This window comes from Nanorana parkeri, unplaced genomic scaffold (assembly GCF_000935625.1).
Source record: "Nanorana parkeri isolate BGI_ZX_2015 unplaced genomic scaffold, ASM93562v1 scaffold613, whole genome shotgun sequence".
In the NCBI taxonomy this organism is placed as follows: Eukaryota; Metazoa; Chordata; class Amphibia; order Anura; family Dicroglossidae; genus Nanorana; species Nanorana parkeri.
In genome coordinates, this window is record NW_017306881.1 from 119,181 (window position 1) to 144,988 (window position 25,808).

Sequence of the window (25,808 nt, forward strand, 5' to 3'; positions counted from 1 at the left end):
AGACACCGCCAAATTTTTCAAGCCCTGTATATATATATATATATATATATATATATATATATATATATATATATAAAATACAGCATATGAAAAATTAATATTTTCATATTAAACCAGCAACCGGCTCATTTCACATGTTTAACAGGCTGCGCTTGGCTGGTTTATTGAAAACGGTCTGTTGTTTACACAGCTCTGTAGCTTAAGCTGAAATTTACACACAACTCAATTAAGTGATTTACTAAAGAAGTAGAGAAGTTTCACTTTGCCATGTTCTAATTGTAATCATATAATCACATGCAAGGAAAAATCATTTTTATCACTTAACTAAAAAAAATCATTTTGCAAAGTGAACATTATCTACTTTTTTTTAGTAAATTAACACCAAAGATCCAGAAGAGTGACTCACCCCCTCCACTTCAGCCTGTCCCAGTCTAAAAAAAATAAAATAAAATGTAAATGATAGTTTTCCTTTAATAATATGAGAGCACTAATATGACTAACATTCAACAGTTTTAAAAAATTAAGTTATCAGGAGTTTTAAAATGTTGCAAACTACAATAAAATAATAGATCAAATTAATATTAAAAATCTCTTATCCATTTCATGTCAAAGTGTTTTTATAAATGTTTGCACTCAGTCAAATGTGGCCATCTGAGAAACTAATGTGTAACTATGCTGGGCAATAAAAATGTTAGATAGATCACTAATCATTATGAAGTTTGATGAATTACAGCAAAAATCTGATATTACCTCTTCTGTTGAAGTTTAATTTCTTTATGCTGCCAATAAATGTAATGTTCTATACCTCATAAACTGGAATAGGACTGATCTGTGTGCATGATTTTAAAAGAGGGCTTTATAATTTTCTTAATAATTGTATGTAATCCTAACAAGGCAGTTAGGATTACTAACATATCTAATTGTAGATATGTTGCTTCTCGTTTTCTCACATAACACCTGTTTGATGGACCTTGTAGGCAGTTCTGAAAAGAATACAAAAACTTGAGAAACTTGGGTCTGCAATGTTGAAATTTAGCAAACGTTACCATACAACTTCAGGCTCCCGTGTGACAGCCTAAGCAAGTACCATACCCAGCTACTATGTGATGCACAAGCCTCATAAAGTAATTTAAAAAATAGCTTCACCTTCCCTAAGTGAGCTGAATTCTACTTCCCTCCATTTGTGTCTCTGATGCTCCTTCTTTGGGACAATGCAACAAAGGCAGTATTCTCCATCTAGAAAGATGTGGCTAGGTGCTGCTTGACAAGCTACAGGCTTGCAAATCAGCAATAAAATGTTGATAGTAATACACACTGCAGCATTTTTTATCCTACCGTTGTGCACAGCCTACGTGAGGGTGGTAGCACATCTCTGAATTCAAGATCAGTGCAGCATTTTTACTACAGCATCACAGGAAGGTGGATATCACTGTAGAGCTTAACTGGCATTTGTGGGACTTTGCAGGGGACCCAGAAAAAGCTGTGATGCAATTATAATTAGGTGCTGCAGCATATATTTTCTTAATGGGGGGGCATAGTTCTACTTTAAGACTGAGAAATTGAGAGACGTTGCAAAACTTGTCTTTATGTATAAAGAAGTACAAAATAGGGAGATTGTGTACAGTGGTTGCAAGAGAAGAAAATAAGTAGTTGATGGAGAAAAGATATGTAAAAGAGTTTAATATACTGTTCTGGCAGAAGGCAATTGTTTAAGTTGGCATTTTTGTTCTCTTTCTTTATGGTTATTAGTGACAGTATAGGACACTGTAGACTGGCATTAGACTGAAAAAAGCATAAACATATGGATTGTCATTTAGAAGCAACATTAACACTCAAGTCTGGAAAACTTTAGTTGGTGTCAAGGATACCGGCACAGGTGACCCCACACCTGCACAGGTACCCACACAGGCAGACCAAACACTCATGACCACACCGGACAGGGCAGAATGTTATATATACGGTTTATTCAACAGCAAACTAAACAACACCCAAAAGCAAACATAAATAAGTAACCTCACCCAGACTACTAGCAGGTAAAGGCAACAGGAGGACAAGCAGGTAATGGCAACAGGATGAAAGGCAGGTAATGGCAACAAGAGGAAAGGCAGGTCTGCAAATTGGTAACCGGGCTCGGGACACAAACAAGGTACAGGACTGGTAACAGGACTCTGGACAGAAAGCAGGATTATCCGGAACTGGGGACTCAGGGTTCAAGTTTCAGGAAACAGGAAATGATACTGAGCCATCATCCTGACTGCAGGGAGGGTTTAAATATCCTCCCAGGAAGCACCAGGTGATGGCTAAATACTGGCAGCTTGGAAACACCCGCAGGTGAGCACTGGAGCTGCAGGTCTCAGCTCCTGCGCCACCTAGAGGCGCTCTGGATCCTAACAGTTGGCTATTTATTTGGCCTTTCCACCATATAAATAAGCAAGTTTAAAAATATTTTTTAAAAATGATGTATTACATTGCTATGTCACTTGACACAGGCTAATATCTTTTCGTAAACTTGACACTTACCTATCAGCGCTGATTAACTGATCTCTAAAAGACACGACAAGATTTCTGAATGATAGTTATCAATATTGCAGTCTGAGTGTATGTTACTAATAGAATCCTAAGCTACTGGCATGAGATGGCTTGGAGCATGTCTGTGTGTCAGTTTGAAAATGTGTAGGAAGCTCTAGGTGAGAGGGAAATTTCCAGGTGTGTCCGCTCTATATTACAACTAATGTATGACCCTCTGGGTCTCAAAACACTCTAGATAACCAATCACTGACTCATGGCTAACTGGCTCTTATACTATAGGTTGACTGACAAGAACAACATGGACTTCTATCTCCAGCTTTGACAAACAGGCTCTTTTATTATGGCAAAATAATTGAAGACTTAAAGAAAAAACATACCTTACACTTTATTTAACAGTTTTAACAGTTTAGCAATTATCCTTTTTTGTTTACTTCTCCATAAACCAGGGCAGCCAGTAACATCAATCTCTCGTTTTCTTTGTGACACACTACTTATCATCAGCTTCAGTATCCCATGATTTCCCTCTTACTCAATTTTTCTTGAAGCCATCCAACAACCTCATGGATGCTCCAGGCCTTCTTTAAAGGCCAGGTTGGCCTTTCTTGCCAGTGCCAGTTCATACATCACTATTGCGGGGGGGCACACACAGGAGAAAGACAGGTGTTCATAGTCACCATTCTATAGTACACAGCCCCCCAGAACAGTGGCTAACCCCTTTATTCCCTCTGCTAGCATTATTTTACCTGTAACAATTAGAGGTGCACCAAAATGGAATTTTTAAAACCGAAACGAAACCAAAATTAAAAAAAATGTCAGGCCGAAACCGATACCGAAAATGTTTTTTATTTTTATTTTTTCAATTTTTGTAAATATTTTTTTTTTATAAACTTTTAAATTGTTTTATATTTATTTTTATTATTTCGGCGGCCGATATATCGATGCATCCCTAGTAACAATTTGTTTCATGAATCGGGCTCTTACCCTATCACTTTCACCAAGTAGTGTGAGACCCAAAATACTGTACCTAGACCAGGGGTCAGCAACCTGCGGCTCCGGAGCCGCATGTGGCTCTTTCATCCCTCTGCTGCAGCTCCCTGTCCAGGGGTGGATCTATCACCAGGGCCTGAGGCTGTGGGGGGGCCCAGTGAGGTCCGGTCTGGACACCCCCCCTGGTGGAATATGCGGCAGTGCAGGATCTACATTGTGCTCTGCAGGGTCACTCTCAGGTGGGCTCTGCGGGGTCTCGGGTAAGCCCTGAGTCCAGTGCGTTACGAAGCCCTGAGTCCAGTGCGTTACTAAGCCCACACATACCTATATACATGCTATACATAACATAAAGCTAAAAAACAATATATGCTGTGTTATCTTCATTTTAGATGTCAAAAGGGTTTTGTGGCTCCCGGTGTTTTTTTTTTTCTGTGGGAAACGGGTCCAAATGGCTCTTTGAGTGTTTAAGGTTGCTGACCTAGACTCACCTTATATAACTGTAATACAACTGGACTTACTTTGTCTGTAACCCCTGTTATGCTATATTGCCTATAATGCTGGTGCTCAATCACTGTTCCAATATATACTTTTGAAGTCCTCCCCAATTTGGGGCAATCATATAAAAACAAAATTGTCCAACACTTTACTCACAGTTCACCTATTCACGCTACAGATCATTTATCCCATATACTCACTATAGTGAGTAACACTGTGCATTTGGACAGGAATTAAGCTCTAGCATTATTTATTGATGGTAAAGAGACTGGCTTTTAGCTGGTGGTGAGGCTAGTTGATGCAAGGATGCTCACATGCACCAGAATCACAGTGATATTCTGATACCTGTAGAAATGTCTTATTGCAGCTAAGAATAACTACCATACATTAAGGTGCTTCCCACAACACAATTGAGAGTTGTGAAGCGTGCCTGAAGGTAATTATGACTTCAAATGTAGAATCTGCTCTCTTACCAGGAAATCAAAACATCAAAATGTCATAGTCTGTTTGTTTATCAGGTCTTCTTTTCCATTCATGGCACCATAGTAAAGATATCATGAATTACAAATATCTATCTATTATCCATGTCCATTCCTTTAGTCTATTAAGGTGTCTGTGATCTGCTGTCTTTAGTCCTTGCACTTGCTAACCCTGAAATGTACAACACACAGTGACAGCCCAAGATTAAAGTTATTTATGATGCATTTCTTTCTAGGCTTTGTTAAATAAGGCAACTTACAATATAGCCTTATGTTTTCTAAATACTCCAACATTGAACTGCACTCCACATTGCAATACGTGCAATCTATTCAGTAGTAAATTAATTTGAGTTTTCTTTACTGAGACAGAAACAAAAACACATCAATGTATTATGTTATTGATGTGGGTTTTGCCTGGAAGTTAGAATAAATACATATCACTAAAATTGCCACAGTAATTGCTGTGAAAATTATCTAAACCTGATATTTTGATATGTAAAGGCATATTTCACTAACTTAAACAGATGAGAGTAGCATATGTGGATATACTGTATGTGGCTAATAGAAGGCACTGTAACCTATCAGAGGTCTGGCTTGTTCCCCCTTACACCCCACAATGCAGGGCAAGCACTTCCCCAAGATAGGTACACACTGTCACAAGCAGCAAGGACCTGCTGGCTGTATTTAAGGGTTTTAAAAACCTTTGGGGCAAGAATATCTGATGACAGTAGCATAGTAGAAATCCAGGGCAGAACTGAAACAAAAATCTGAGCATAGCACAGGAGCACAGAAGTGCAGTTGCACGATCATGGTAGACAAACAGGAATATATTGTGTTGTCAACTGAAGGTGAGTGGTTCTCTCCAGGATGCAAGAACTGGGAGCATCTGTTCTTTGGCAGAGCCTTTGAAGGTATGGATTGACTTGTACAACAGAACAACTCCCAGTATGTGACCCATAGAATTGTCTAGTGGGAGAAGCTGGGCCAGTACAGACTATAATTGGACATGCTATGACTTCAAAGGAGCGAAGGGGCTATGCTAGGGAATCAACACCTCCTGCAGAAGTCAAATGCTAGGAAATTCAAAATCACATTGCAAGTGAAAAAAAATCAGTTTAAGTAAAGAAAAAACTGCAACCAAGCTTGCTAAGCAAGGTCTCTTTAAATAATCTTGCATATATTCAGACATCTAAATGTAACCAAACTAAATGCAATGCTTAAGCAACATTATAATAATTATTATTGCTAAAATTAAGTTAAAAATATAAAATACTGTACAAGAGTTACATACATTGGCTCTTGGCTGCCATACTGACACTGACACGTACTGAATCAATGACATGCAACAAGTAGTGACATTTGAAAAGTATGACCACTTGACCTGCTTGCTCATTCAAGGTCAATAACTCACTAGGTAGCGAAGCCAGAACCAGGGTGAGGGTCCTGGAGTCTGCACACTAAAAAAAATTTCAACAGTGCGAGTACTGTTATAGATTGCCTTTAATGTGAACACATAGGAAAGATATTCTCCAGTAAAGCCTGTGAAATACAAGGGAGTTACTATATTATTTCTGCTACCTTGAAATATAAATGTGTATTTCAAGCATTTTTGTAAAGCAAAACAGTTAGAAATTCTAGATTAAACTTACTGTGCAGTGTAGCAAGTTTAAAGATGCTATACTACCACTGTTGACTTTTTATAACAAGCACCTTCAAGCTCTAGAATGCAATGTCGGTTTATTTCCAGAATGCTCTGAAAGTCCCATAACTTGACATGTTCCATTATGAAAATTACAGTCATTGTTTGGAAGGCTAAGCTACAGCTATTTGGCTCCAGATCCAATACTATTTTTGTTACACCCGGTAAGGTTGTGTACAGCTTACTCGATTTTCAAGTCAGGCCACACAGCTGATCCAGTTGTCCTGAACTGATCACAGCTCAGTGCAGGGAGCAATAAAAGGGCAAACCGTCGGTATAGCAGAATATAAAATAAAGGGAATTAGTAGCCATGATTATATATTACAGTAGAACTCATATTAATGCAATATCCCTGTCATACTTTTGCAGCTTTCAATCAGCTTGGTCTGCATGGTACCATAACTTATTGAATGTGTGTCTACTTATAAGAAATGCTAATGGAAAAGCACTGGGGTAATTTAAGATTCTTGAGATCTGTGTCATAGTACAAGATGAGAATAGTGATTCTTGCAGGTCATGGGTTCAGAGGATGACATGAACCTGTGAGTGGGTCTAGATTTATTTTTTATTTCTGAAGTAAGCAGTTCAGAATAAGCTGTAACATGACAGGCTTCTAACAATGACATTGATGCATGCTAATGTAGGATAAGGCCATCACGGGGTCTTACAACCCTGCAGCTGATTCACTATTAATCATCCCCATCCAATGTCGAGCTCTCTAGTGAAATATTACAGCATGCCTGTCTGTAAGAACTGACTTGTTTTATCTAGATTTAATCCAGAAAATAAATATATTCTTTGTTGTTAACATTAGACTTTTAAGCAACAATAAGCCTAAAATACAAGTCACTTTTATGTAAAATAAGTAAAGAAATTACCCATACTTTGAGAGATTCTAAATAGATAATGCAATTATTATTCTTTGGAAACAGCTATTTTAGACTAGAGGAGGTTTACAAATGACAGTTATTTGGCTGAGAATATTTCACACAATATTACATCTCCCAGATCTGCATAATTATATATATCCAAATATATATATACATATATATTTGGATAATCCTCTTGTACATATTAACGAGCAGTAAATGAGCTTTAAAACAAGCAACTAACATATGTAGCTGCAGGCATTGTGCAGCATCCTCAAACACAAGAGAAACATTGAGGTATTTATCTCTTAGCAGCTCAGCTCATCATCCAAAGGGGAGCCCCTTTCAAAACACCTGATGTGTGTTTAAATATAAAAATGGAAGGCTGCTCTGGCATAACTGTTTAAGAGGAGGGGGGAGACGAGATTGTGAGATTAGCTACTAAGAGAACATTCTTTACATCTTCATTGTTTCTGCTGTGAACTTTGAGGGTGAATTGGTGCACAGTGTCTCCAGCTATGCAGCTATAGAGGTCAGTGGGAGCTGCTCAATTGCAGTTTGTTTACTTCAATGTTAAAAGTCTGGTCACATATTCACTTTAAAGCCAACTTGTCACCAGACTATATTGTATAATGTAATATAACTGGGTAAAAAGAGGCCTTCTACGTTTTCTGTACAAATACTTTGCTTTTGAAACCTCCTCTTTTGGTGACAGGTTTAGTGGTCCCTAATGTATTTGAATATAAACATCATGACTAACTGTGCCTTCCTTCCATTGTTGTCAGTTTTGCTCACTTGTATCTGTTAATCCTCCAAAATGCTTGTCTATTTGCTTGTTAAAAACACATCATAAAATACTGACTCTGGAGAAATAGATTTATTTATAGCTGTTACTTTTTATTCTTCCTACATGGCTTGCTATTGTTTTCCTTGGTAAATGCTATACATTGATCCTTCTCGTAACATGAAAACACATATGGCTCCCCTAAATAACATCTAATATGGGCTGAATAAATACCACAAACTGTGTATTTTACCCCCCAAAAAAACCCCAAACAGATATTTCAAACGTTATCTGTGTCTAATGTCAGTGGAGACATATTCCCTGCCTCCTAGACTTGGCCGACTGGCTTCTGAATTCTATATTATTTTTCAGCTTCTGGTCCCATAATATCCAAGAAAGGCTATTTTAAGAAGTAAAAGAAAACATTCAGGTGAATGGATGTCTGTTACTGCCTCTCTAAATTTGAAACTATATTCTTTATCTGTAATGGCAGTTTTTGACCAAACTTTGCATAGTATTCATTTATAACAGTTTTATGCGGATATTATAGACTCAGTTTTTATGTACTAAACTTGGAAACCACTAAGAGAAAAAATACAGATTTTATCATTTTTGTTTAAATTGAGAAATTAAACATGTGTTCAGAGCCCAGATGTCAGGTCATAAACCTGTCAAAATGACAGAGGACATTAGCAGCACACTCTTACAATCACTGGGGATAACATTCTCTGAAAGTATAAAAGTGACAGTAGGCATCAGAATAACAATTTCAAGATAATGTTTCATGTTCATATATGAAGAACAGCCCATCAATAACGTGCCTTTGCATGATCATTGGGGAGAACTTTAGACACCTGACATGACTGTCAAAAAGATAGCAATTTTATGTAGAAATTTTCTTTATCATATCATTTCTACTCTATTACTTTTCTTTGTATGACTGCATGGGACTGCACACTACCAACCCTGTCCCCAACAGGAAACTACTTCAAATGATATCAAAGTCAAAAGGTTTTTCAGCTATTTCCAATGCTAATGAAATCACTTGTAATGCATGCTGCTTCTTTGATATTTAAATGTTTAATTTCCTAAAGAAGTATCTGGTCCCCTGAGCAGTGTCCCTGATATTCTGTTTTAGGGTGGCTCCTTTCCTGTGCAACATCCCATGGAGCCACCTTTGTGTGTGCTAGTAAGCTATTTGTGTCTCCACAAACACACAGGCACAGCAAAGCAAGCCACTCTTCTTCCCCCTGCTCCTCTCTCCTCCCTTCTCCGGGCTAGTAGATATACAGCTGCTAGAGATTGCTCTGTCCCTTGTGATCTTGTACTGGACAGGAAGTTCAGGGAAGCTGAGAGAGTTGGGGTCAGCTGTTCAGAAACATAATGACTGTAACTGTTTGGGCAAAAATGTAAAGAAATACTTTGCTAGGCAATGTTTATGTTTGATCTGAAATCACTATTGAAAATTTGTTTGAGAGTTTAATACTAGCTAATAAATCAAAAACACACAGTGATTCAAGAACCTTTTAAAATGGCTGCAGTGTTTTATTTAAGGTTATAAATAAATAACCAACATTTAAAAATATAATAACTTTGACTTATAACAAAAGCAGGCTCAGCAGTTTGGGCTAAATTGGTATACAACCTGTTTTATATTTGTTACATGTTCTCATTTATATAGAATAATTAAAACAAACACTGTCAACCAATCTCCTACATCAATTTAAAATATTTGACTATTTCTCTTTGCAAAATTCCTTCAATTGCAAAATGAGCGTGGCTTTCCTTGCATAAACTGCTGGTTTCAAAATTCCCCTACAAAACTTTATTTGAAATCATATCAGGGCTTTGACTAGGACAGTCCATAGCCCTGTCTTTCTTATTAAACCATTCCTTAGTGGATTTGCTAGTGTGCTTCATTTCCAGGTTCAACTACAACTTTTGAACAATGTTTAGTTGACTCGATGACTGCAAACTGCCCAGTCCCTAAAGCAGCAAAACAATGCTTCACAGTTGTTATGAGGATCTTCTCCTGAAATACTCTCTTCTATTTTCGGCAAACATTTTGACTGTTACTGTTTCCAAACAACAGTCTTTGATCAGTCTTCAGCCCAATGTTCTAAAAGGCCTGGTCTTTGCCATGTTCAAAAGCAAACTGTAATCTCAACCTAATGTTCTTTTTGGACAACAAATACATTTTTCTCTCATGAAGAGTTACCTGGTGCCTAAATAATCTGTGATTAAATTTTGGGGTTCTTAGAAACTTCTTTTAGCATCAAATGTTCAGCTCTTGGGTTGAATTTGCTGGGCCGGCCAGTCCTGGACAAATTAGAAGTTGTTGTCTGCACCATTTGTAGATTATTTTTTGTACAGTGGAATTATTCATTTCAAATATTTTTTTTTCATTCCTTGCCAAACCCAAAGTTATCCACAACTTTATTTCTAAAGGCTTTACAGCACTCTATTGAACTTGGCATGATGACACCATGCATGTCAATAGCAAAGAAAACACCGTACCCTAAATGTCTGAGATTTAGATAAGGCAAGTTCCTTCAGCATATTCACAAAGGCAGTTTTAATCATTTGCACCTAAACTGGAACACTCGATTCTAATTTCATAGATTTGAAGTGGTGGTAAATGTAATGCATTTTTGTTAATTTAGATCATGAAAATGAATACATCATGTAAAATGTATGTCATTTGTTCAAGTATATTACCTTTATCTGAAGGCATGCGCGCGCAACCCGAAAGTGTGTGGAAACAAGCGCAACGGCTGCCGCACAGGAAGTGATGCTGTTACCTTGTTTAGCTCACCATATAAAAACCTCACCTTACTACGTTATGGGCACCCCAATGTATTATCAATAGCCCCCTATGTATTCTATAGAGGAAAATTTGTAAAAACAATCTCTACATTGCATTTTCTTATATTGCATCATGATTCAAACTTCTTAGTCAGATTTTCTTTTCAGGTCAGGCAGGCTTTCCACCCACTTAAACTGTCAAAGTTGGCTGTCCTTGTACACTAATAGTTTCAAATACATAAAAACATGCAGTTTAAAAGCCTTCCTTTACACAAATCAATACGGTGACATTCAAATCAGTTTAAAAAAATAACCAATAGCTTCTGTTACCAGTGCAGACTTTTTAATTGAAGTGCTTATTTAAAAAGCAAAAATAATATAATATTTTTTTAAGTGGCTCAGTCATTTAAATAAAAATTCCAACACAACCTTTACCTGCATTAAATAGGTAAATGCTCACCTTTTCCACTGCCCATGCCATTATACACTGCTCTAATAAGAAGAAATTGTCCCTTAAAGTCTCACAAACTGACTTCTGGGAGTGCCATTCTACTGTGTCCCTGGTAGCACTCAGCAGTTCCTCCTGCTGATGTCATGTTTTGACATAGGGGTCGGGAGGAGGAACCACTGAGCTCTGCAGGGACACAAGAGAAGGACATTACCCCAAAGTGTCTGCTTCTGCAGAGACCATGGAGAAAGGGGAGATAGGGCATTGCCAGAAGTGGGGTAGGTAAGTATTTACCTTTTTCTTTGCAAGTAACTATTGTGTTAGCATTTTTATTCATTTATATTTAATTAGCTAAACCTTTTTAACCACAACTCTTGCAAAGTTAATAGGAATCTGTGACTTCCCGGAGTGTCGTTTCTCTTGACTGATGCCCTTCCACCTCCATCGTGCTCTACTATGTGGCTGTTTCTTGCAAAGCCTATCAGCAACTGGTTCCCACTGTCATTATCAGTGCAATGCTTTTCAGGGAGGTGTGCCTACTATCAAGTTTACTTGGTGACAGTTTTGGAGAAGCACGGGAGCCAATTTCTCCATGTGCACTTTAGTGGCCAACGCTCCCTGCAAAGCTTTACACTGATAAGCTACTGGTTCTGCCAGGGCTGCATGATGAAAAAGTATGTTCATTACAGCTATGCACATGTGGGTCCCACTGTCAGTATAATTGGGAAGCTTTGCAGAGAGCAGCGATACAGGGGCTAAGTGCAGGTAAATTTGTAGGAAATGACAGTTAGTAGGATACAACACTCCCACAAGTGTTAGATTCCTATTATATTTGTGAGGGTTATAATTTAAAAAAGCTGAGATTGGATGGCTGGCAGTTACACATCTGAATATACAGCTGTCGGGCTAGTGCAGGATACAAAAATGACAGCTAATAATAAATATTAAAAAATAAAAGGGGAGGCCAAAATAAAAAAGTGGACCTTGCTTGTAATTTAAGGTTCACTTTAAGCTAGAATCACAATGAATACTAAGGCAATCAATATTTGCTAAGCTTTCAGATATGTAGTAATGCAGTTCAGTCTTAATTTAGGTGGAAATCTGTAAAAATAATAACACCATAACAATAATAACACCATAACACCATAACTGCACCATAATGCAGTTCAGTCTTAGTAATGCAGTTCAGTCTTAATTTAGGTGGAAATCTGTAAAAATAATAATCATGCACCATTACAGAAAACACATACATATATACCTAGACAGCCTCACCCAGCTTTAGCTCCAGTCCACAGCCACACTGCACCTTCGGTCTCCAGCCTCTTCTGTACTTTTCGTCCTCAGCCCACCAAACATAATGTGAACTTTCCTTTTCGATCCGCTCCTTCCTTTTGCTATCTGTCTGGGTTTTAGGTGGCCTGAAACCTGTACACAAGAAGCAAAACCTGGGCTGCCTGGGTCAATCCCGGACAGGTGGCAACCCTAGCTGGATGTCATAGGCCTGCCACCTGAGGTATCCTGCCATGGCAACCTGCACAAAGAGTGTATCTGCAGATATGAATATACGTCATAATTTTCAGCTCCCAATATTGCTATCTATCTCTTTCCCGTGCAGGTAGCAGCCATATGCATAGTTTATGTTCCTCCTTTATTACACAAGCTTGTACTGTGGACAATGACCTGATAAAGGCTAAGGCCAGCCCAAGTACAAAAAAGCACCATTTGCTTGACTGGCTAGAATATGTGCCAGCAAGAAGAGGTACTAGCACTGATTAAGAGAAGTGTTGGGGTATAATGCTAGGCTCACTGCTTACATCATTTAACTGCCTGTACTAAACTAAAGAGGAAGACAGAAGCACTGTTTTGTTAACTTAAAACATTTAGAAGTGGTTGCATTCAATGTATTTCACTCTTTCTATGTGTGATTACAGGGTACTGCAGCATCTCTTTTACATTTCAGCTATTCAATGGGCAAGCACTATTGTGCTAGTCTTTTTAAGGAACGCTACTTAACACTAAGGCTCTGTTCCCATCTTTGTAATGTGGAGCGCGTGCTATGTATGTTGAATGTTAGGCGCCCTGCAGTGCCATTATTTCTTAATAGCACACCAACATACGAAGCCATCGCATGTATCATACCACATTGCATGCGATTTAAAATAAGATGCTTGGAATTCTGGGTTAACTCTGAAACTGGACTAAACAAATATTGTCTAAATATAAGAGCCATGTGTATTGATACTTGCGTAGTACATACCAGATCTGTGCTGTAATCCAGCATGAAACAACTCACATCTAAGGCAATGCTGTCTGTGCAATACAGGACGTCCTAATAAAAACCAGTCACCACTGCTCTTTTTAAATGTGCAGAGTGACTGGTCTTGTATCCACCCCCTGTAGTTTTCTACAGGCAGCCTGTGGTTGGTGGGCCTGCTGGGTATGCCCACACCTATGCTCTCTGCACAGGCTCTGTGCAGCACAACCATGATGTCACCACTATTTTACAGGTGATATCTGAATATGCAAAAGTTCAAAAGGTGCACACAAAGTGCATTACTATCTAATGTGACATATATATATATATACAGGGCTTGAAAAATTTGATAGTGTCTCACCAGTCAGTCAAAAATGTCACCAGTCAGCATGACCGGACTATAGCCTTGCAATTTATGTTAAAAAAATCTGATACAAGTGATCGAGCGTCTCTCGAGACTTTTTGACATCTTATCTACTGGACTAATACGGCTTACCCATTATTAGCTTTAGCTTTAAATTTGTGATATTCCAAACATAGTGGGTTTTACTTTATGTATAAGGATTTTTCTTGAATCTTAATAGCGTAGAACTGTAAAATCCCATTGCCTTATAAACACCCTCCTTTTTATCTCTCCTGTGCATGGTTTTCATCAGCCCTTCACACACAGCAAGGCTCAGTGCTTCTTCCACTGGCTAGGCAATGGGCTGCCTCATCTAATAGAGGAGTAAAGGAATATTGTAAATGTACCCATAATGACTGATTTGTAAGACAGAATTGTATTTCCGAGTTTCATGTGATAGACCTTATGCTAATCTCCTCAATATGTATATATGATGTATAGTGATATTATTTTGTTTAAATCTTACAAAGCATACTAAATACTTTTTGATTCAGAAAATATTTGTATTGCTTGATAAGTCTGTGCATTAATATTTAATAATAAAATGCAAATTCCCAGACTTCATACTTCTTACATTAAAACACATTGCAGTGATTTGAGATTTTTAGCCTATGCACATTTTTCTGAACTGATCTTGTCCATTATGCATAGACTTAAATCAAAATTCAGTCTTGTGGGAGTATGAATAATCTTTGGCAGTTGACATTTAAACTAGTTTAAATTAGAGGCTCTATTTAATATAAGATGTACCCTACTTAAATTGGTGCAGATGACAGTATGCTTGTTAACCATTTCATATGACATTTTATTCAGTCACTCAGGCTGGAAAAAAGTTACCTTGCTTCCATTTATTGCTTACTTTAGCATGTTGCACTGGGTTGTGAATTAACTGAATGAACTGATGTATTTAAAATTCATACTAAATATAGCATTTTCTCTAAAGGAACATATTCTATGCTTTCCATTCTGCTGTGCAGTGACATTCAGCAAAAATCCCCACTGACAGCAATGGGAAAGTTTGCCTGAAGCCATGCATATAGTATACATATTTCTAGGAGACCCAAAGACTTTGCAGAATTTGGATTGTTTTCTTTTTTTTCTCCTATTTATTATTTAGTGTTTCTGTAGATACTGTATGACCATAAGTCCATTTATTTTTCCACTTACTGCAGCCTTTTGTTTGTTTCACTTTTCCATGGGTTTCTCCCTGACTCTTTAAAGGGATATGTGCCACTATAAGAGAACAGACTGAATATATACACAGTATATATATATATATCTCCACCCAGTGAGTGATGACAACAAGTGAGTGCTCACTTTGGGAGGTAGACCCACAGAGCTAGGTCAAATGCACTTTTTCCCTTTTTAATGGGGGAGGAAAGCCCATGCATAGAAAAGGCAATAAGGTCTCCTCAGATCACAGGTACCAGTATAAATGCAAGAGGAAAGAGAAAAAGGACAAGGACATAGTGCGTAACCTAGCTCTGTGGGTCTACCTCCCCAGGTGAGCACTCACTTGTTGTCATCACTCACTGGGTGGAGGTGAAGGTCTGCCTGCATTGTGTGATTATCCTTACCTAGGAGTTACATGCAGATTGGCTGCATAGATATTTTCTATGCCTCATTTGTTTGAAGGCTCATATATGTGACTCATTTATATATGTTTCAATTTATTAGATGTGCATGATTATTAGCTCGGCACAATATTGTTTTTCACATTTTCCAGATATTTAGTTATATCCTTAGTGCTTGGTAGCTCTTACTTTCACATTTCACTTACTGGCGCTGATCACATTATTGTTTATAATTATTACTGTATTAATGAATACAGCGCTGGATTAATATGTGGATTTTCTATCTGACAGTAGTTCAGGTGTAAGGATCTACAATATTTTCCATTAGAACAGAAGAAGGTATTTTTTGGACCTCTTTCCTGTTTGCCACACACAAGTGCAAATGAAAAAAAAAAAAAAACAACAATTTTCAGAAATAAAGATCCATTTCATACCCCCACATTCAAATGTATTATAAATGTGCCAGAATTAAATAACATTGCTTGTAGCTTGTTCTCAGAATGCACACATCTCATATAGGTTTATTATTTTAACTGAAGTATTGTAACTAAGTAGGCCAGGGATATCAAGGCTGGAAAGGAAAGAGGTGATGCTGAATGTCCTCCAGACATATAATGCAAATGGATCTATGTGGCTAGTTGCAGCTTCTAATGCATAGTGTGTGAAGCTCATAGTGTGCATTAGAATCAAAGTAAGCAGCTTCAGTACAGGAGAGGAGACGGTAGAACTGTGCAAGACTTAAGGGGGGCTGCAGTTCAGCTTTATTTATTTTTTTTGTTTCTATAAACAGGCCACTAGGTATTTTCCTTGCACATAGTGCATTATTTTATAGAAATTGCTTCGACAGCAGTGTTGTTTTGCAACTAAATTGAAGTGCTTTGTCACTAAATGATCCAAAAAAGGTGTTTTACCTTTCACTTTTGGTTCTTCTGACCTTTTACACCACTAGCATAAATTGTAGATCAATTTGTTTCTGGAAGTTTATGTGAGGATAGCTTTCAATGTTGATGAAACAAGAAAACACTGCCCTCTTGTGATGAAATAAAATAGAAACACCCCAAAGCCAAAGTGTTTGCACTTTGAACGTCCATTAAAGCAACAAAACACAACATAACACGGACAATGGATTTTAACTGCTAATTGTTTTCAAAACCTTCTCAAAGTCACAAAACAAAAAAACACCAATAAGCCACTGTGATATATATTTAAAGAAAACATGACACATACTTTGAACTGCAAGCATAAACACTAGTTATATACAAATGTATCTAGTGCATTCTCCAATACACAACCCACAGCTATTATTTTTTTTTTAAAATAGAAATTTAATTTTCACACAACTTAAATTGCTGAATCAAAGCAAATTGAACAATAAGTAAATGCATGAATTTGCTTCAATTTTTTTTTTTTGACACTGCAAATGCGGTTTCTTTGTTCTTGTAAACAGTCATCAGCATAAGTGGCTTCTCATCGGGAGGAATTAAATGAAGTGCCTCATCATTATGAGAATTGCGTGTTTGTTCTATGATACTGTAATTAATCATTTGTGTTTGTTTACGGGGAACAAAAAGACTAACGGTGGCTATTCACACAATCTAAAAGTAAAATGCTTTATGCAAATTCAGGCATGTATTCCAGTGAAGCCCATGTGGAAATGTGTTTGTTTTATAGGTCCTGTGTGTTGTTGTGTTTCTCATGGTAATTATAAATTGAATAATAGCATAGCTGTGAACTATAATTCCTCTCGGACAAATATATTTCACAGCAATATACTGTCCCAGAATTCACCTACTTGTCGTCTTTTATACTTTTTTACATGCTGATTTTCATATTATTATTATAATACAGGATGTATATAGTGCCAACAGTTTGCACAGGGATTTACAGCATATGGGGAGACAGTACAATTATGATACAATGCCATACAAAATAATTAGAAGGTCCCTGCTCCAGAGAGCTTACAATCTAAAACGAGGGGCAAGTGATACAGAAGGTAACAACTGTGAGGAATGAACTGATTGAAGGAGTAGATGTACAGTTTTTAACAGGAGTTGGAATAGGCTTCCCTGAAGAGTTAACTTTTCAGGGATCACCTAAAGGCAGACAGATTAGGAGATAGCTGGATAGGTTGTGGTATATAGTTCCAGATGATGTCACCAAAACAGGAACACAATGGTGACATAATAAAGGGCATTTCTATCTATGCAGAGATTGCCTCTCACTTCCTGTGGAATATGAAAAAATGCATACTGTTAAAAGTGCTAGAGTTAAGGGGCATACCCACTATTTAACTAAAGCCCTCCTCCAATGATTTGGACTTCCTCTATATATACATATACATTTATATTTGGGAATATCAGAAATTATATCAGACTTGCCCAAATAAGCCATCTGCTGAGGAATTCTGAATTTGTAGAAAAAAAAGAGACATATGTATAGGCACTCTGAGTGCCATTACTACTGTTCAACACCCGAGAAATATTTGGATCAACAAAAAAAAGTGGTATGAATTTTTATTTAAATTTTAAATATAATGTAATATTAATAACATATTATTTTAATTGTTTTATTAAAATTTCATCACATTTCTGGCCTCATAATGCCCCTTTCTTTAGAGCTTGAAGACGAACTCCAAAAACTGCCATTCAACTATATTCCTTTATAGCCACAAAGGATATAAATATACTTTGTGTGCATGAAATCCCATTCCAAACTGAAATATTACCTTGTAAAAGTAGCAATGACATCATCACTGTGCTGCTCATAGTCTGTGCAGAAGAGCTGTGGGAGGAATCCAGCAGGACCACACACTACAGGCTGCCTGCATTAAACTACAGGAGAGGGTGTAGACAAGACCAGTCCCCATGCACAGGAAGAGAAAGCAGCACTAACTGGTATTTATTTCAAAAACTCCTGGCAAAGGCAGTAATCATGCTGGATTACTATTCAGAGAGAGATAGTTTTTCACTGATATTAACTATCTCTCTCTGAGTATGGCAGCCTACTGTATACTATTCTTGCCCAGTTTTTGTGACAATTAAAAGCATTATTACTTTAAGAATTAGTACAGTTTTAGGTTGTGCTTGAAGTAATGTCTGCAGAGAAAAATGTTAAATGTAACAAAGTCGTTTTATTGCACACATTGCACAGGATGGTTACAGTGTTTTTGAATAGAAATTCAAAGATGATGTAAAAAATATGCAAGCCCTGTGCAGCCCAAGCTTTGTATGAAGTATGAAGCAAATGTACTGTACTACAATTACTGTGCTTTAGTGCAAGCTTTAAAGGAGAGGCGTCCTTTAAGTCAAGGGGCATTTATCTTTTTTGCTCCCCCATACCCTGACCCTGTCTAACCCACCCTGTGCAGTAGTGCTCTGAGGCCGAATATGCTCACAGATGGTCCCATAGAAGTCTGTGTGCCTGTAATGCACAAGTGCAGCCCGGACAGTGAAGACATTTGGTGCTGCATCTAAACAAAAAGTAGAGCCGTGGTCATTGGATTGGGGTAAACATGCATCTTTAGAGCGGGAGGGTGGGTTAGGTTAGAGGAAAGGGGAAAAAAGCGTAAATGCATTTTGTTTTAAATTGCGCCTATTTTGTTATTATTTAAAGCTTGCCATTTGTATTGGAACTGCAGTTGTTCCCTACAACATGTACTATATAAACAATGCTCTAGTCTTATTTGTAATCTTTTTGGCCAATATATGTTCAGAAGTGTTTTGCAATGCCAATTGCCAATACAAAAATGTGTCTTCATTTATAGTTTAACATATAACAGGTTTCAGACTATACTTATTTACTGGAATATATTGGTTTAAATGTTTATAGGCAACAATCACTAATGCTATTAATATCTTTATTTTATAGGTAATGATCAACAATAGCCACCAGGAAATCTTGTTAGCAAGTCAAGTCCATCATACAGACATCTATACATATGTGCTCTTGACCAAACTTTTTTAATAGACATTGATGTAAATGTAGTGCAATGGTCACATAAGCACTTACAGAGGAGTGCAAGCTCACTTCAATGTTCTACTTACAAAGTCACTTTAATAGGGAATAGGTGGAGAGACACTGGCATTTTTGGAAAGAAAGAAACAACTAAAACATGAATCATATTGTAAAGTTGCGAAGGAGCTTCCGAACACTAGTACTTCTCTTAGCCACTTTCTGTCTTATAAGTATAGTAATTTCTGCTTACTATTTATATTCTGGTCACAAGCAGGCAATAGTACTTATTGAGACAACTGCTCAAGCTAATTGTGAAGACATAAACCTATTACCATACAGGACAGTGGAGATAAGGACTGCTAAGCCAATTATTACCGGTACTGCTTCCATGACAGACCTCACAGTGTTACTCTTTGTGGAGAGCCAATACTCTCAGCTTGGACAAGATATTGTAGCCATCCTGGAGTCCAGCAGGTTTCAGTACCACATAGTCATTGCACCTGGTAAAGGAGACATCCCTCCACTTACAAAAGATGGCAAAGGTAAATATGCAATCATAATCTATGAAAACATTTTAAAGTATGTAGCAATGGACTCTTGGAATCGAGAACTTCTTGAAAAATACTGCATTGATTACAGCGTCAGCATTATTGCTTTCCATAAAGCTAATGAAAATAGCTTACCAAATACCAAATTGAAAGGTTTTCCATTACTTCTCTACAACAATGTAGCTCTGAAAGACTGTTTTGTAAATCCATCCTCTCCACTGCTTCACATAACAAAAGCAACAGTTGCTAAAGGGCCTCTGCCTGGGGAAGACTGGACAGTTTTCCAGTACAACCATTCAACATACCAACCTGTGATCTTATCTGAACTGCAAACATCTGAGCAACATGATCCTTCTTTATCCAGATCTTCCCTTCAAGCCACTGTTATCCAAGACCTTGGACTTCATGATGGGATTCAAAGAGTTTTGTTTGGAAACAACTTGAATTTTTGGTTGCATAAATTAATTTTTATAGATGCCATATCTTTTTTGTCTGGGAAGAAACTTAGTTTATCTTTGAACAGATTCATTCTTGTAGACATAGATGATATATTTGTTGGAAAGGAAGGCACTAGGATGAATGCAAATGATGTTAAGGTAAGTGCAATTTATCTTAAATTTAATTAAACAATGTCATCAATGAGGAATAAATGATCACATTGTAATAATGAAACTTGCAGTTCTGTAGGAAAGGGAGACCCAGCACTTTTACTGCTACCAAACCCGTATGTTTAAATTCCGAATTCTAAAGCTTAGCAATGATGGTGCCTCTATCATGATAATGCCATCATGCTAGTACTGTAAAATACCTCATGACTGCTCCCTTTGTTGCAGAAGTGATCTGGGCTATCTGATTACATCTATTCAACTCAGAAGAATCTCTTCCGGTGATTTTTACCTCACTTTGTAGATGTTTACTCTCACTTGCTCTTTCATCTCCATGACAGGAAGTGAGGGGAAATCTCCCCAACAGGACACAGACAACAAATAATAAATTGATAGGGGTTTTAACCATTCCCTACTCTATCCAATCTGAAAAAAAAGCTTTGGCCATACATACAATTCAACATATTGCAGGTTACCAGTCTTTAGATATGATGGCTACATTGGTTTTCACTTTTCATGCTAAGAACATTTTCAGAAAGTTCTGAAAATACCTGTTGATCTTGCCAGAAATGCAGTGTCCTTGGCACTTCCTCTGAGGTTAACAGAAAGCACATCCTCACCCTAACAATTTACTGATATTTTTTCCTGAAGACGTACCTAAATCATTTGTGAAAAAAATAAATGATAAAAACAAGCAGAAAAAAATGCCCAAAAATCCTATCTAGGTCCCAGCTGATGCTGCCTTTCCACAAGTCTGGGTTCAAAGAATAATATATCCGTTTTTTATCTTCACATGTTGGACAAAAAATAAATAATAAATAAGACAATATTATTGCAACATGTTTCCACTGGGTCAATTTAAAGCAATCAACTTGACTTTTTAGCCTATAGGGCAAGGTAAATATATGCAACTGTGTTACATTGTATTGACAACCTAGACATTTTCTATGTGTTCTTACCTATAAGGAATGTAATCCTACTTTATCTGTCTAAAACAATACAGGCAAAAGCAATGTTTTTTATCCGGCTTTTTTTCTTCTTTTTTACTCAGTTAGTGTTTGCTAACATTTTTTTAAAATATAGCTCAGTAAAATAAAAACAGACAAAACAAAATAATCCTAAAGGGTTATGTAATAACAATATATAAGCTTACACATGTGCAAACATGAATAATTGGCACTCAAATATCACTTTTTTCATTTGCATTTTTATGTAAACCAAAATCCATGTAACAAATGTGAAATGAAGTGAAAAATGCTACTTAAGGAATGTAATATATTTTTAAAACTATAATCTGGGTCATAAATAAACTGTCATTCTCTGTAGGGGTGTATAGATTAAAATATTTTAGGCATCTGAATGTAATTACATTTGTTCTCCTAAGTGGGGCAGATCTATTTTATTGGCCAATTATTGGTGACAATAAGATTTTTTTTTCCTGAAATAGGACATTGTTGAGGATGATTAAAGCCCAACTCCAACTTAAAGTTTTTTTGTTAAATCACATTCAGTGTCTATAAAAAGAATACTAACTATTATTAAAAGTGTCCATGTTTTATTGCTGTAGAACACAGTGTATACCATTTATATTGGTTACAATGAAAAAACACAGAATAACTGATTGCATAAATATACACTCCTTTTAAGTTTTTATTTTTTGTTATATGGAAAGTTTAGAAATGCTAATTGTGCCTACCAAGTATCCTGAAAAAATGTACCTTTTGTATGGAATTTCTTTTGAAAAATAGCAGTGCGCTGCCTGGTATTCAAGGATGCCTAGGCACTCCTGCTTCAGATACTAGAAAAGTCACTCAAATGACAAAATACAGTTAAATAATAAATTAAAGTACTAGTAAAGCAATGATTAAAAAAAATAAAAGGACAGGAGAGCTTCTAAGAGCAAGCAGGCCACCAGAAATAGGTAATTATGCAAGAGAGAAAGAGAAATCATGGAGTAAAATCTTATGCAGTCTGCAAGAATTCTGAGCCTAGGGAGATTTGCCTTCGGCAAGACAATGATCCAAGCTTAAAGCCAAAAAAACACATGAATGGCTTAAAACAAAGGTGTTGATGTCCTGGAATGGCCAAGTCAGAGTCCAGGGGGGTGATTTACTAACCTAAACACACGCACCAGGTGCGTGTGATTTTTACACAGCAAAGTGTATTTATCAACCAAAAAGTCTCTATAAGCATGTTTCCACTAATGCCATATATAGAAAAATCATGCACATGATGCATATATAATGCTGCTTCACAGTTTAGACAAAAATGGTTAGCTCATGCATTTACATTCCCGCATTCATCAACGCAATGTAGAGCTAATTTACACAACATCACCTTGCAATTCAGGGCAGGGCTTTGCACAACACACCTGCTGGGTGTGTACACACTACAAAGGTGTTTAGATTCCACCCATAGATCATGCTGGGAGGGAACACACTGCAGAGGTGTATACATGTTCGTGGTGTGTTTATAAGGTTAGTAAATCAACCCCCAGATCTCAATCAAGTAGAGAATTTGTACTGTAAAAAGCTGTTCAGTCATGATCTTTATGCAACCTGACAGAGCTTGAGCAGTTTTGCAAAGACAAATGAAAAAAATGTAGTGCCCAGATGTGAAAGCTGATTGAGACCCATTCAGACATACTAATTTGAAGGGGGTGTCTACTTGTGCAGTCATGTGAAGATAGGTCACCAGCACTCCAAAATACAAAGAAAATATTTATTGCAAATAATGTCACATAGGTCAAAATTGCCAACGTTTCGGGGCTGTGCAGGGTCCCTTCCTCAAGCTGACACAGTGACAAATGCATATAGTAGTGAACAGATATACATGCACTATATTGCATCCGTCCTCAGTGCAACTGAGAATTGCAAAGCCTGATAAAATCACATGCTTAGCATTACTGAGCTCCCTGTCTGGCCACTGCTTCAGTTACATAGGGGGAGTTGAGCTGTTGGGTGGGAGAAGTCTGATGTTGAGAAACTAGTTCCCTTTCAGGTCTGCCTTCTCTTAGCTTGTCAATGGGCAAAGCTCTGATAGGGAAGCTGAGAGACTAGTTACCTAGCAGGTCTGTCTTCCCTGTGATTGACAATTGACAGCAGTGGGCAGATTCCATAACTAGCAGTGGGCTGTCTAGCGGCTATGGTATCTGCCCACTGTCAATGTTCAACCCCACATCATTGGTTGCTGTGACGCTGTCGGATACAAAGTGTCATTGCTTACTGGGATGCTATAGCTACGAACTGGCAATAATTATTTTAGAATTTGATGCTGCTATAGCAACATATTGTAAAAGTGGCACAAAATCTGTCACACATGTTGGTAATGTTAACAAAACTGTTACAAGGCTTTCATGAATTAGGCCCAGGACTTTTCCAAGGGATCATATAGCCAGATTAGTGTTACAAATGCTTTAATTACTCCCTCCATTGTTTCTTTCAATAAATCACTTAATATTTTTTTTGTTTCATACGTATATGTAACATTAAACCTTCTGTGCAGAGTGCAGTATCTACAGCAAGTACTTATATTTCACTAGGATTACTTCTTGGTGTGAAAAGTTGAAAATAGGTAAAAAAAAACGGCACTCACAAGGGGATCTGTCCATCCAGTACTTTATTTGTAAAAAGGCATAACGGTAGCAAACAAATGCTTACATGTTTCAGCCCCCAAACTGGGCCTTAGTCGTTGGCTACGACTAAGGCTCAGTTTAGGGGCTAACATATGTAAGCATTTGTTTGCTACTGTTATGCCTTTTTACAAATAAAGTACTGGATGGACGGATCCCCTTACGTGTGCCGGTTTTTTACCTATTGCTCAGTGAAGGCTCCAGTCGAAGCTTTACCAGGTACCGAGGTTCAAGCAGCTTGGATTGTAGACAAGAGGGTAGAGCTGCTCAATGTTTATAAACTGAAAAGTTAAAAACATGCAAAACAATTACATATAAAATGTATACATACAATAAAATAATAAACCGTTCTTTAGAAAGTGATCAAAAGAGGTGTCTTGTTTGTGCTGCATTGTTTTGATACTGTAAAAAAAATATATAGTTAAGCCTTAAGTTAAGCCACTTAAGTAGCCAGTTATGACACGTGAGCTGCATTCTATCAGGTTTGTCTGTACTGTTCTAAAATATATATTCATGTAAGGAACACCATGCTGTGCAAAGTGCAGTTATCTAAAGCAACCAAATGTATTTAATTTTTTATCCACAGCGAAGTCTGAACAGCTGTTTTAATATGAAGTTACTGCACTGTCAGTGACCACTTGCTTTGGAAAAAAAATAAGTATATTAGATATAACAATGCAGTAGATGTATGTGTTACAATTTTATGAACTACCTTTTTAAAAATTATCTAAAATTGTGCTGTGTATATATTGCACCGTTCTGACATAGCAATATAAGCATTTAGGCTTTACTTGGTACTGCCACATAGAAATCTTTGTCGTGACAGAGTAAGTCACTCTATATTTAATTGAAGAACCTCTTAAAAATGTCTTCCTCCACTGCATGAACAGAGAGTTAGTCTATTCTATCTTTGAATTATAGAAAATTTAAAGGTAGTCTGTTGGATAACTTGCACTCGAGGTCCAAAGGCTCCTGGGTGCTGTCACACTATTTTCTGTTGATAAATTTATTTTAGACTTTGTAGGGAAAAAAGGAAGAAAGGGCCTTAGAGGTTTTAAAACTTTGAGCTAATATTAACAAAATACACATATGTTTTGAGTTATAGTCCCTTGACAGGTGTGTGCATTTTATTAATATGAACCCAGTTGAGTGCCCCTATTTTTTGTTTTTCTGTTATTATAGATAGTTTTTTATGTTATTTATAGATCTTTATCTGTATAGTTGTAAAAAAAAGTGCCATGTAAGAATATATAATGATTTTTTTTTTTACTTACCACAAAATCTATTTTTTTGAATTTATTGGAATCCACAGGAATTCAGGAACTGTTGGGTTATATGTTTGTCTACAAGAGGATTGGACACTGGCAAACAAAATAATTGTGGGCCAGCATTTAGCACAATATATTCCCACATACTCAGTTTTGTGGTAAAGCAGTACCAAGTGCATGATCATAAACAACGAAATGTGGGACCTGTGTTCCTTAATGGACTCCAAGAAATTAATATCTTGGTACAAAAATCTAGGATTAAGTACAGGATCCCAATCACACAGACCTGACCCTTAATGATTCTGAGGGCAAAATTCTGGTCCACGCCCATATGCAAATAACTCATCCCACAGATAATTTCCTGGGATAAAAGTTTCTTGTTGCAGCACGTGAAGTATGCCTTCCATGAATGGTGAAAGACCTTGCAAGAAGCAGACTTTTTTAGCTTTTAGCATATTGGATATCACTGATTCAGA

At 37.1% G+C, this 25,808-nt stretch overlaps 1 protein-coding gene across 3 annotated transcripts in view; it reads left to right on the forward strand.

Annotated features, from left to right (window-relative positions):
• Positions 1-25,808, forward strand: part of LOC108792206 (bifunctional heparan sulfate N-deacetylase/N-sulfotransferase 4) — a 278,647-nt gene that overhangs the window by 5,176 nt on the left and 247,663 nt on the right. For 2 of the 3 annotated variants that reach the window (XR_001941547.1, XM_018562927.1), the window contains exon 3: positions 19,235-20,424. Coding sequence is in view for 1 of the 3 variants with exons in the window: in XM_018562927.1 (XP_018418429.1) it covers positions 19,438-20,424 (987 nt within the window). In the remaining 2 variants the exon portion in view is untranslated. Of the gene's footprint in view, positions 1-19,213; positions 20,425-25,808 lie in introns of those variants that run through there. The other variant, XR_001941548.1, reaches the window with a different exon arrangement.